The 13991-nt window shown below is 43.8% G+C and overlaps 1 protein-coding gene across 1 annotated transcript in view; it reads left to right on the top strand.

Moving 5' to 3' along the window:
• LOC135898268 (transmembrane protein 104) overlaps positions 1-13991 on the top strand; it is a 37330-nt gene that overhangs the window by 10976 nt on the left and 12363 nt on the right. Inside the window, exons 4-9 of the mRNA XM_065427122.2 lie at positions 1553-1625; positions 1834-1901; positions 1982-2012; positions 2898-2997; positions 7042-7171; positions 8902-8995. Of these exons, the coding sequence (XP_065283194.2) occupies positions 1553-1625; positions 1834-1901; positions 1982-2012; positions 2898-2997; positions 7042-7171; positions 8902-8995 (496 nt within the window). The remainder of the gene's footprint in view (positions 1-1552; positions 1626-1833; positions 1902-1981; positions 2013-2897; positions 2998-7041; positions 7172-8901; positions 8996-13991) is intronic.

Raw genomic sequence — 13991 nt, 5'->3', positions numbered from 1 at the left:
CCCATTCAAATATAGCCCTTAGCCAAGAGTGCAAAACCAAAATTGTCACTGGGTTCGTATTGAAAAAGGCCTCATATTTCCTTCATAAGTGTGTAACACCATGTGCCAGAGACGCCTAGGTTACGTATATAGTCCTAGTGTGATAAGCTCATGCATACTGTTTGGTGTGGGTCCGAGAGAAGACATCCAAGAGTGAGCCGAGAAGGATGGTGGCCTGATACGTGCCATTCTCCCTCCTGCCCCATTTTGGAGATGGTGTGGTCAAGTGCGCGCTAGGAGGGCAGAGTGGGTGAGCATGCAGCAACGTGTTGAAGTGCGCACTGAGAACCTCTTCCCTGTGCCTTTTCAGCCAGTTGGGAAAAGAGGGTGCACATCCCTCTGCTATCTCTGTTTCAGGGTCGGCTCCCCAAGCAGCTTTTGTCTTCATTTTTACTTGTGCGTGTACAGCGCAAACTTTAAACGTGGATGAGACAAGTGACAAGGACAAGCACTCAAGATTATAAATTTCCAACTTGCTCAATCAGCTGCCCTGCTAGCGACATATCAAACCTTATTCTTTGGCTCGAGTTTGTCCAAAAGTTGTTTCATAGGCGTGCAAAATTTTTTTGTGGAAATAACCCTTGTGGCGTTTTTGGGGTTTGAATTCATGGGAGTTTTTCTCTATTCAAGTACATAGGACTTTGCTTGGACCATTCGAATTATTCGATTTAAGAAAGTTAAAACTATCGGGATCTCACTGTATTGAGAACAAATAACAAGTGGTCTGTTAGAGTGATGCAGTAGGTGTCAAGGTAAAGGAAACAATTGTAAAGGATTAGTTAAAGTGATATGATTATGAAATCTGCTTTTGTAACTGTTGAGGGGAATTAGCGGCAAGAAAGATGCATGGGACACACTGTGTGTGGCTGACACGGGGCTGCGGCAGCAGCTGGTCTCTGGGAGAGGACGTCCTACGGAAGCAGGCGGAGAGTGATGCTTACGTTTTATGACAGCTGTCTGAACAGAACCGCTTCATCGCTCAGTTTGCTTGTGTAGTCAGACACCTACACTTTAATCGAGCGAGCAATGCCAGCAGCACCTGGTGAAGTCATCGCTACCGAGCGTCAGTCAGTGGCGGTGTTCAGAGCACATTCTTGCTGTGCTTCTAGCATTACCTGTGCTGGCATTGCCCACTGCATTGTCTAGTAATTGTCATTGCCATGTTTGTATTTTATATCAATGCCATTGCAACATAAAACACTGTAGGTGGAACACTTGTACACGAAGAGCTTTTAAGAGCACATGCAGAATCTGCATATAAAGGGCTTTCTTTTTTTCTTTCCTTCTTTCTTTCTTTTTTTTTTTAATTGAAGCATAATCATTAATGTGAACGTTTATTCTAGTTCACTGCAGAGGAGTAAAGATGGAACGGGATTGGGGGTAGAAGACTTGCCCAGTGCATGGTGTGCTGCGGAAGCTCGGAATCTGAACTCCTTGTTTATTTGTCTGCTGTCTTGTTTATCTTAGAGTTGCAGCTTATTTCTTTCTTTCCCTTTCCCGGTTTGCCTCGCAGAACGAACTCAGGACGGATGACATCATCTCCAAGTGTGTAGACGAGGATGAACGAGTGCCTCTTCTCTTAAGCAGTTGAGTCACTGTTTTACTTTTTGTGGCTGCTCTTAGGTTACTTGTTACAATTTTAGGTTACAATACAATATTGCGAGTGTGTGGCTGTTGGCACCTGTCCTCCTGAATTAGAGGGTCGCAAAACTTATAACTTGTAGATGGATTATGGTGGCAAGTTCAGAGCCCAGCCTAAGGTTACTGCATCAAACATTTTTCACCTGTTTTCAGATGCAGCAGAGCGAATGGCAGAGTCCTCACATGTCAACTATTTTGCCATCACTGAACGCTTCGAGCTGGTGCGAATCTTTTTCATTTTCTTCACCAATTTCGATTCAAGTGGTGCTCAGTTCTTTTACAAGCTCTTTTCTGTGCACAGGGCAAGATGGCGTCCCTCTTTTTCAGCAAAGGTGAAGTCTCATCATGTCTCTGCTTGTGCAATATTCTTCAAAAAGCTTCAAAGCCACTCCACAAAAGACAGGATCTGTTGCCAGCCCATTTTAATATACCTCGTACTCTGAGCCTCAAGGCATTGAGGAGCACTGGTCCCCTGAATCACTGGGGCTTTGAAGAAACGAAAGCCTCTTCAAGGGCCCCCAGTACATTACCTATGAACAGGTTTTGTCAAGTGGCTTCGAAGCTTTTATTGGAGGCTGTCTTCATTGGGCAGCAGATGATAGAAAGTCTTCCTATGCTGGCTGTTGCAGAGCATGTTGTGTTAATACAATGTTGGAGCAATGTCTCATTGAAATCAATTGAGATAGTATCTAATTTCCAAAATTAGAACATCTTGCAAAAATATTTATGCTGAAAGTTTATTGCAGCTGTTCCAATCTGGTTCAGTCCTATGCAGCAATGTGTACAGCAAGCAGCTTCCTCTTGTTTGTGTGTTAAACCAATGTATTGATAAATGAAAGAAGCGCCCAGCTGTGTGAGCACTTGTTTCCCTTTTTCTTTGGTAGTTAGCTCTGTGTTTGCTCGTGAGTGCTCAAGTTGTGAACATTCTCTGCTTTTCTGCACATTTTTCCTGCATTGTCTGTTGCTTGAATAGGTGTTGCCATAGTGCAATTAAAAGGCACACAAGCACACACATGGCACTAACTTCCAACAATGTCTTACTATTGAAAACCAAGTTGTACTCAAGATGCATTACCAACAAGCCCACAATGCGACCCTCATTGTCTGTTGCATCGTGTGATTGTACTAATTTGCTAAGCTTTGTGTTCTGAAGTGCCCTTGCTGTCCTTCTCAGAGAGCTTGTATTACTTTCATTTCACGTCGCTTCTCTCTGGCAGTGGGTGTGAATCTCTTCTACATCTGCATAGCTGTGTACCTGTATGGAGACCTGGCCATATACGGTGCGGCCATTTCAAAGTCTGTTCGTGACGTAGCATGGTAAGCTACTCTTGTAGTGTTTTCTGAACTCGTCGGCTTCGGAAGCTTACCTGCATTCACGTTGCACCATTTAGTGATATAATGCATTAATCAAGCGCAGGCATTAAAAATTAGCTGTTTTTTTTTTCTATTCTCTAGAATGATGCAAGTGTCATTGGTAATTGCATCACAATGCAAGATTAGTGTATTCCAGTGTACAGGAAGACAGTTGAGCACAGAAGTGAAAGTATCGCCCAGTCTTTTAGCCTTCTCTTACAAGGCAGTGGGTTAAGAGAACAAAAATAGCATGCAGAACAGTTATTTTACACATCATCAATTATTAAGAGATGTATAGAAATTCCTATTTCAGGACTGATTACAGCTTAGTTCTAACTCAAAGGTCTTGACAATAATATTCTTACGAATATAGGTTGACTGAAAATGCTGCCTCAAGCACATTTTTTCTCTGAAATTGATATTTTCAAGTTGCACATTGGTTTGAATCCTAATTAGGTGTTTACCTTTATAGTGGATCAAACTGTACACATGCATGAACCTTACATAAATGATGGACAGAGTTCTAAATCATAATCCTATTTGAATCCTTATAGCGTCATCCCTTCAGCGTAAATAGACTGTAGAGCATATTTAGTGCTAGCGAACAAGGACATAAGGGAGACGACAGCACAAATCCCTTTTATCCTTGTTCGCTGGTGTTAAATATCCTTTCCATGTCAGTTTACCAACACACCCAACAAATGGCAAGGTTGTAGAGGTAGCTGCAAAACATTCTGTTCAAGACCAAATTTTTGTATATCAGAAAGATGTCTTTCTGTTTGTGAGTGATTGCAATTTGTATTCAAGGCCTCTTGGTGTTAACAGAAACTTTTATCTCGGGGGCTCCTATCTAATCACATGGGAAAGCAGAAATTGTTTTCTCGGCAACCATTCCACCGGATTTGATGGTTAGATTTAAAAGAAAAACCTCAAATGTAGTGACCGTCGAAAGTGCATTATTGTTTTAGGCCATCAATGTTTTAATAAGGATTCTTGAAAACTGCAATGTTGAAAAAAACAAACCTATGAAGTTTACAATTCTGTAGCTCAGCAATGAAGCATGACAAAGATTCTGTAAGCTGCATTTAATAATGCATCTAAAGTGGACAAAATTGAAATGTTACACACTCCCGTTAAATGTATTACTAATTTGTGAATAGGGCTTTTGCAAGACCATTGCAAACAGAGTAATAAATTAATATTAGCTGTAAATTAATTTACCAAATTTGTCTGCTCTAGATGATCTAACAATTGCAGTTTACGAAACTGCGATGTTTTTTGGTGCAGAGCTACAAATTTGTAAACGTTTGGTTTTCTATTTTTATGTATTTTTTTTTAGCTTATCAATTTGGGGCAATTTAAAAAAAAAATTTCAGAACCTCAATCAAGATTCCAGTACGGCAGTCACTAGAATTTAACTTTCTTTAACGGGCCCTGAACCACTTTTCACCGAAGTGAAAAAGGGCATTAAAAGGGAAAATAGGCTATTTCAGAAATACTTTGCTGCAAGAAGTACTTGAATGCATTCAGCGGAAGCGGAGTTACAGGCAACCAAACACAGCCTCCGCTGTTCTCCCATTCCTTCTTCAATGCCTTGCACTGCAAAGGCCACGGCGCAGTAGGGCGTGCCCACACCGATCTGCCTTCTACATGTCACCGTGGCGCACACTTCAAATATCATTTTGGATGTTAACATAGATGCCACGACTTCCACCTTTGGTGCTTACGACATGCTAACCACAAGCCAAACGCGGTGGTTGTCAGCAAGCCGCAGTTCGCTTGGCCGGTGGACTCGTGGCATTACCCTACGGTGGACGCAGTATCTACGCCATGTAGCCCACCGCAGCTTGATGACGGCTATCGGGCAGTAGCAGCCATCTAAATCCTGTTTCCTAAAGCATGCAAGCAATTTCCAGAAATGGGCCAGAAATGGTGTGCAAGCAAGCCTCCTTTCCCAATGCCAGTTTTCCGAGCGGCACACGCCGCTGTGATCATGATCAACACATTTGGAAAAATTTGTTAGCGGCAAGAGTGGCAACCAATGGGGGAGCGCCTTGAGCAGTGACATTAAGATTGCGTGGCAGGGGCTTGGCCGAAGCGGGCGCAGCACGGAGAACTGGGGAGCCAACCAGGGAACTTGTCCACTTGAGCAGACATTTGTAGCAGACTATGTCTGCTGCCAGTTTGAAATGTCTCACGCGGTCTTCATCGAGCTGTTCATCATTCAAGTTGTGCTGTGTCCACTTGTTTGGGATGCCAAAATGAAGGATTTTCGCAACAAAGTTAAGAGGAGGGTTTTTTGGGAAGACATTGCAGACTGAAGCGGAAGGGACTCGTCACTGCAAGTGACGCATACTTCCATAAAGTAAATTTCGGCGTCACTCGAATCAGCCATGTCTGTTGAGGCCTCAGAATTGCCATTTGCTTCTGTCGTTTTCAAGTTCCATTCTTTGGAGCCATATTGTGCGCACAGGCTGTTTTCTTCTTCTTGCCTCTTTTTCTCTCCGTTGGCAACTCCATAAGGGTCTGGACAGACGAGACGAAACGGAAGTCCATACGTTTTGTTTGCAGCGCGTGTAGGAGTTTTTTTTTTTTTTTCTTTACAACTTCGAGCTAGCGTGTTCGTAGTTTTGTTTGGTCTTATTTCTTCATTAAAGGTCACATACCCCAAGCTCTGCAAGGGCCACTGCCTTTCTACTACAATGCCTATAGGCAGAAAGGGACACAAGCTTCTTTGAAAGCTGTCCATAGGCCTTTTGCATCCGGGTGGTTGAGATGGCGCCCTAATGCCTTGCGGCATTCGAAAACGAGAGCCATTGGCAGACATGCACATGCTTCAAGCCCAGATGGCAGAAATACGAACCAACCCAATCATTTGCTGCCATGTCGCTAATTCTGTGTACGTGTAGTTAGCAAGACATCTAAGCTGTCGCCTAGAAAGAGCTAGAAGAAACATAAATGTGAATTTTAGAAAGTTGTATTAACCGTTCGATAGTGTTTTTATTTTTTGCAAGGTTTATAAGCACGAAAGTGGAGCACCAACTCGATACGCCAATCAAACACAGCTCAAACATACCAAAACATGGAAATGCGGAGCAAGGCGCAGCTCTTGAAGACCACTGAAACCCGCGGCTCACGGGCACTTTTCGCAAGCAACACTGTGCATCAAAGCGGCATGCATCACGCCGAAACAAAGCATGTGAAACGCAGCTACGTCTGCATGCAGTGGTGCCGCTCAGTCACTGCAACCACCACTGCGCCGTCACTTACATGGGAAGCAGGCTTAAGGGAATGACGAAATAAACCGTCTGATGACAAAATAAAGCACCCAGAAGAAAGTGAGGGCAGGGCCTTCTGTTGAAAAGAGAGCGTGTGAGAGAAAGATAACTTCGCAATCCGCTTGCAAGCTCCACACACCGCATACGACAACAAAAGTTGGCTGAGATGTTCACAGCAGTGTCTGCTACCCGCAGACTACGTTATTTCACCAAGCCTGAGCGGTGGTTCAGGGCCCCGTCAAATGCAACAAATATCATTCAAATCGTCCCACTACGTGTTTTTCTACTTGCTTTTTGCATTTCTGCATTTTACATGTATTTGAATAGGCGGCATTGGGCCCAAGCTAAAGGTTCCTCTTAACTCGGTGAAATTGAGTATTTTTAATACCCAGGGAGGTGGGGGGGGGGTCTTCATGTAAAATTTTGCTGGAATAAATGGCTGTGTCTTAGTGCATAAGCTAGATTATAATTCAAAGGTAGATTTTTGTTTATGCATTATGTTCTGCCTGACTATATTGTTTGCGAGATCCTGTTGCACAGAAGATTGTATTGATTATTGCATGTTTGTTTAATGTCTCATCGTTATAAAGGTACCCTAGCAAATGTTGTGCACTACACTGGACTGAGTAACATCAGTAGTGTTTTTCGAGAACTTTCACACAGGTTTGGTGCTTGCATTCACTGAAGTGAAATGCTAGTTAATGAAATTGTTTTCCTGTCCTTGTCGTAGCCAACTACCAGCGACTTCTATAGAAAACTTAACCACTGTGGCCAACATCTCAAACGAAACTCATCCAAATGACCTGCCGTGCTGGAAAAGCTCCACCATCACTCGTGGAAATGCTTACAGGATATTTTTGGTAGGGATTTCCCTCCTCTCTATGACTAGTCTTTTCTGCTGTGTAAGGCTGGGGTTGCAAAATTTTGTCTTTGTGTGAGCGAAAACATTGTCACACACTGAACTCTAGCAGAAGGCTAGTTTGCAAATACAGACTTAGCACAATGTTAATGCTCTTGACCTGTTGTCATTGTCATTTTGTGGTACTCCTTGAATTTAAGCCGTGTGGTATGCATTACAGTTGATAAGTGGCTGTTGCAGTCCTTTGCTAAGCTTAAAGGGCCCCTCACCAGGCCCCATAGCAAATTTTGGTTATGTTCTGGAAGTGTCCTCTAGGGAGCATTCTGCTGCTAAAATTTTTCAGATCAGCTCATTAATAGCCGAGATATAAATATTTCAGTGCCACGAACCCATAATTTCAGGAGGTGAGCTCCACTGCATTGCAAGACACTCTCTCCACTCGCCCCGTCTAGCCTCCGCAAGCGAAATTCCTTCCCTGTGTTCACCCATACCGGACCTCAAGGATTGCATGACGCATATGTCACGGGCCCCGACTTCATTTTTTTCTCCTCGATTTTCTTTCTCTTTTTTTTTTCCTGTGCTGCGTTTTTTTATTTATGGCGTTGTGAGGGAGCTGTGGTGATTGCCTTGCAGTGCAGCGCACAGTGAAATTTAGCGAGTTTAACGCAGTGCATGATTTTGCACGCTGTGCTCAAGGATACGGGACTAGCGGTATAATGCAGTGCTACATGAATACTGAGGCAGAACAAGCAGATCGCAGAGCCTGATCACGCGCTGGAACACGGTAGAAAATTGTAGTTTCGGTACCTGTGCATGTGACTGCACGACCGTGGGGACAAGCAGATGAAGCGGAAGTACACCTGTCTTGCTTCAGTGCGAAGTAAAACAAAGAACACGCAGACATGCCATTTGCGCGTTTTATTATATCTCTAAAGTTCATTTCATCAATTCAAGCAACAGATCACGCAAATAACAGATATTGCCTTGAATAATTCTCAATCATCTGTCACCACGAGCAACGTCACCATCCGGCTTGGAGCGCGGTCGCCGCAAGGGATGGGGAAAACTGCGTTCGGAATAAAATTTCAGACCTTTCCGCAGTACGTAGCACTGTAATTCTTTGCAAACACGATCATTAGCGTGCATTGTACGCTCTGCACTTGTCAGCTTAAAACGGCCAGACCTGTTGAGGGGACCTTTAAGGCCACAGTTCTGATTTGCAGCCACAGCGGGCTGCATTTTGGCGAGGCCCGAGTACAGAAATGCTTATTTAGTTAGTCACAAAAGTTTATGCCATGTAAGACTTGAAATAAAGCTCAATATGGCGAGGCTTGGGCACATATTCTTGAATTCAGTTTTGATTGACTATTTTTTTACTTGCAGATTAATTAATTAAATTGGAGCACCACGCCTTAACAAAGAAGAAATTCACATTTGTTGTAGAAATTGTGTTTTGTAAATCTCTGTGGCCGACTACTTAGACTTGGGTCCGCATTTAAGGACCCCACATTATTCATATTAGTGCATAGCCATCCACCAATGTGTCTTTCATAGCATCAGTGTTACTTCGAAGCATTTAGCCTTGCCATTCATCAAGCTGTGCACAAACTGGCCCAGCAAACTCATGCTCATGATTATTGCAAAGTGGTCTGCACTCAGTGCGTGTTTATTCAAGGTGTTCAAATTTAAGTTGACTGCAACTAACCTCTCTTATTCTGCGTGTTGCTTCAGTTGGCTTTCCTGGGCCTCGTTGGGCCGTTCACCTTCTTCAACGTGCAGAAGACAAAGTACTTGCAAATCTTCACAACCCTGATGCGCTGGATTGGTGAGCAAAAGTTTCTCACTCACTTGCATGAACTGATCTATAGAGCCAATTTGGCAGTCTCTCAACAATGAGTGTTGCTAGTGTTTCTATGTTTAACCAGTAGTTCAACCTTGTTCGCTGACATGCCAAATTTCGAATGGGCTTTTGAGGCGACTATTTATTGCAGTAACTCAAGTCGCAGTGCAACCACTGTCAGCCTCATAAGTATAGATATATGCCTCCGTTTCCTGTTGAATGCATTATGCAACAATAAAGGAGTTAGTTAAACCAGAAATTATATTCATAGAATAACGTTATGAAATCTTTTAACAAGTTCATAATGCAAAAGGATAGACAGTTGGGCGAGTTGGCACGGTAACATGATCTTGGATTGTAGTGCGAGGTGACACGGACAGAGACTAGAAGCAAACAGGACGAGCGCTAACTCTCAACTAAATCTTTATTGAAACTGACAACATATACATAGGTGATTGCAAATACCGCAGCATATGAACATGATAAAGTCTAAAGACATCAGTTAAACGTATCAAGAGGTAGGGAAACCAGAAAAACAACAAAAAGGCACTACTTGAAATTAACACAGGTGCTGTGAAAATACTGAAATTTCCATTCTAACAGAGACAAGGATGTGTGGCTAACGTTAGCCGCGAATCTTTGTCTCTGTTAGAATGCGAATTGGGTGGTGAATGGGTGGGTGGGAATGCAAATTCCCCGTGGTGAAAGGCATACACACAGCTTCAACAGTGTTTAAAACATGCTAGGAGCGCATTTATAGTTGTTCCTCTCAGTCGATAGATTATGTTGAAATTATTATTTTTGTTTTCTATTTTTCTGCACACAGTGCAGATAGCACTAAGATACATGCGCTCGCTAATCATCACGTCTCATTCAGACTCACCTGTTCAATAATTACGGGTGCTGAAGTTATGTCGGCGCCTCATCACCACGACTGGCCTTATTACTAACAGCAAGCGTTGAGTCTCGTAAGTGGGATGTATTTCTAATCGTATTGCATAATATGGTCCGTTTCCCCACGCAAGAATGAGCTGATATTGTTACTGTTTCTCGCCGCACACTTTACCACAAGTGTGCCACACTTCAATGGACAAGTTGGTATGCTTCATTGCACAATCTCTCGCAGACCACCGCGTGGTTCACGTTCGCAAGTAAAAAAAAAGGCCAGTGTCGCCAGATTTTTGTCACGCAGTTTAGCACGTGTCGATGTTCTCCGACACACTATACTGCTAATCTGCCTGGAAATAGAATTGTGGAGGATCACGTAAAAGAAAAGAAAACAAAAAAGAAAACACTCGCCCACGTGGCACCCACCTACACCAAGCACTGTGCGACTGCACCACGCAAAAGCTGGCAAAGACTGTGTTTTGCCAACCAGGGTTACTGCACGTGCGCCGGGGACGTCACACTGTGACATCGCCGGTGCTGTGTGATGTGTACCCCAGGAGAGGTCTGTTCTCTACCTCTTCTTGCCACTTTATGCGGTTTGCAGACATGCGGAGTCTATCTCTGCCGCCCTCTCAGTCGCCAGGGGTGGCAGAGCGTGGCTTGCAAGATTGCTGGCACAGAACAGGGCTCCTGTGCTGCACTAACAACCCTGGAGGTCATGTATGATACGTGCACTTCGGTTCCAAGTTAAGTCGAGCAGGTGAAGTACTGTCTTGCCTTCACACTAAATGAAGGCTGATTTACTCGGTAAGGTATTTCAGTTTAAGTTAGTGTTCACCTTTAATGTTCCTAGGATCGCTCACCAGGTTTGGGCATTACAAACAGACTACAGTGACGATTGCGTCCGCAAGGTATTGCACTGACATATAGCGTGCAAAAATAAATGCCCACATGCCCTTCTTTTCGAGAAAACAAGCCGCACTTTTCTTCAGAAAAGGCATCACAAGACCATGTTGTGCACAAACAGCTAGCAGCAATGTGCACAACTTGGGGATTAACATGAAACGCAGCACACACGAAACTTCCACTGGAAATGCATTGCACAGCTCAAGAATGATGTGAATGTGATGCAAGCTCTTAAATTTATAAGAGAGTGCAGGGAAGGAACATTGCTTGCAGACACTAGAGTAAAAGCTCATTGATATGTTCCCTTTTCTTACATTTTCATGGTTCTTGCGCAGTGAAGCACCAGTCTCATTTACTTCTCCTATGGACCTAAAGGCTATAGCAGTGCACCACTGACATGGGATTATACATTAGTGGCACTTAGGTTAACTGCCTCTTTCGTGGCTTTTGGTACCTTGTGTGGTTACAGTAAAGACCCGTATATATAATATGAAGATTTTTTTCAATTATTAGTGTCAAGTTTCCGCCTCGTACTCTATTTGGATCCAAACAAAAATTGCTGTTCAAAATCGGGCTCGTAAAGTTTTGGTTTCATTATTGCTGCATGGCTTCCATGATCCTCATTTTCCACTAGCAATACAGGAAGTGCCACCTAGAGACTGAGTGGGTTAGGCCACCATAATGTGCTGACTTGGTGAGTGCACACCTATGCAGCACACCAGCTAATGCACATGAGCTAGCGCAAGCCTCTAGTCGCTGACATAAACAAGTTCTTTGAAGAGTGGGTCGAGCGATGTTAAGCGATGGCTGCAGTCAGGTGCACCCAAAGTGATGCTGACCAGATGGCTGAAGCGGGCATCGCCAGCCACTCTGTGCAAGTGAATTGTGGATGCGTGGGCGAGCATCCCGGAGGACCTCGCGTGTGTCGTACTTAAAGGGGTGGAGACATCAAAATTTTCGTTCATGCGTTTGTTGATTCAAACGTTGCGTCATGCTTCAGGGAGCACGATACACACAGTGGGATTCACACACAGCGGGATCCGATACGTACGTACGTACGTACGTACATACATACATACATACATACATACATACATACATACATACATACATACATACATCTTTATTTCAGCAGTTCACAACTTATTACACATATCGTGCCCGCATAAACGCAAGTCGCTTGTGTGCGGGTCACGGCAGACATGAGGTGCTAGCTCGCTGCTAGCAAAAGAAGTAAGACGTATATGTTACATATTGCAACAGCTTGAAGAGAACACTGAACAGGAATATTTTACTGTGTTAGTAGCATGAGAAAAAAAAAAGTAATTTGAAAAATAAAATTTCCCTCTATTTCTTTGGGAAACACAAATAAAAAAGATCAAAATCGTTTTGTTTGCAAGACAAAAGTGTAAATGATAGGAACTGTTTAAAAAACATAAACACACAATACTTGTCAAGTATATTGAGGATAAATAATTTAATAATAGCATTATCATACCGAGCAATTTCGGTTTCGGTTTCTGGGCTCCGGGGGATGCTATGACGTCACAGAGGAGGAAACGCAACATGACTTGGTCACGTGGGCCACAAAACATAATGACGTAATACTATGCTGCGTCGTCTGCTCGCGCATACGCGTGCTCTGCCAGCAGAGGTCAGCAACTGGCGATTCGAAGTGCATGTCGCGATTATTATAATTATTGCGAAGAGCGACAACAACGGTAAGAAAATATTGCGGCCTGTGAAAGTCGGTGATTCATTCCAAAGCGCCGTAAGCTTTAGCTTTGAAGTGAACCGGAAAAGGCCTAGCGGCGATATTGGCGGTGCCGAACGATCATAGGCGGTGAAGCTGCCGTCGGTGCCAGAGTGACCACTCCTCGGTCGCTGATTGGCCGCTTCGCCGTACGGCTGCCGCACAAATGGGTCCCGCGCCCGTCCTCTCTACGGCAAGGAAATCTCGCCGTTGCGAGGAAAATTGCCGTCGCACGGGGGCCCGTGAACGGCAAACGGCGTGTGGCGAGTTTCCGTGCTGGTAACGTGGACGGGCAGGTAACGTGGAAAGGCCAAGCGAAGGAGAGTCCGCTCCGAGCTGCCGAACTATGCAAGTATGCAAGGAGAGAAGCAGACAACACGAGCGCCGCATATCCTGGTCCCTTTCGGAGTCGGCCGGCTAGTGTTAAAGGCCCGTCCGCACGGCAGCTCGCCACACGCAGTTTGCTGTTCGCGGGCCGCCGTGCGGCGTTGGTGTTGTCCACTTCTCTCCTCTTGTGTCCGTGTCTGCATGCCTTACCCCTTCTTTGCATTAAGAAAGGATTTCTATGTGCCTGTAGCTCGGTCATAGTGGAGGCTATGCTCGGTCGCTCGGCTCAGCAGGCTCCGTAATCGGCATTTCATCGCTACTCATCATACGTCACGTTTTTGTGCTAGTGTGCTATGACGTTAATATTTTCGTTCCTCCTCTGTGACGCAGTAACTGCCGCGCTAGCGATGGGTCTCGACTACGAGAAGGAGTTTTTAATGATTTTTTGGAGCTGAATTAACATTATTTTGAAATGTTTGCAGCATCCAATACCTCATTATGGGTGTCCTTGCATACGGAAGCAGCCTACAACGTGCTTTTTATAGCCTCAAAATTTGGTGTCCCAACCCCTTTAAGGGGGACGCTGGTCTCAAATAATTTATTTTTTTAGTTTTGGAGTTCATGTAACAAAGTTTCGTAATCTGGCTCACTTTTTCATGCCGATTTCAAATATGCTGTTGCCTTTTCTGTAGTTAATTATTTTTAGAGATAATAATATAACTATTGTTTGCAGGTACAATAACAGAAAAACTACTTTTCAGATGGTTACTATTGGCACTTGCCTAGAAACTACAAAGCATAGGGCACACAGGGGTAGGAGTACTTTTCTTATATAATTTTTAGTTGCCCTACTGTAGCTTGAGTTTCATGTTGCAAACATGGCCACTTGATGCTCCAGTTTAAGATGAAATTAAGCATTTTCAGAGGGCTAATTAAAAAATTTCACTCCTATCCCTGTGTTCTGCGAATTCAGCTACAAGCCACAAGAAGAATTGCAGCTCTAGCAGCTGGGAACCAAACTTTTATTCTCAGAAAAAGAAGAAAACCAAATTAAGCTCATTTTTAGTAAACAGGAACACAAAATGAGAGAATATTTGCAATTTTAAC

Source organism: Dermacentor albipictus, chromosome 8 (assembly GCF_038994185.2).
Source record: "Dermacentor albipictus isolate Rhodes 1998 colony chromosome 8, USDA_Dalb.pri_finalv2, whole genome shotgun sequence".
Classification (NCBI taxonomy): domain Eukaryota; kingdom Metazoa; phylum Arthropoda; class Arachnida; order Ixodida; family Ixodidae; genus Dermacentor; species Dermacentor albipictus.
Note: the sequence above shows the minus strand (reverse complement) of the source record. Positions and strands in the feature narration are given on the sequence as shown.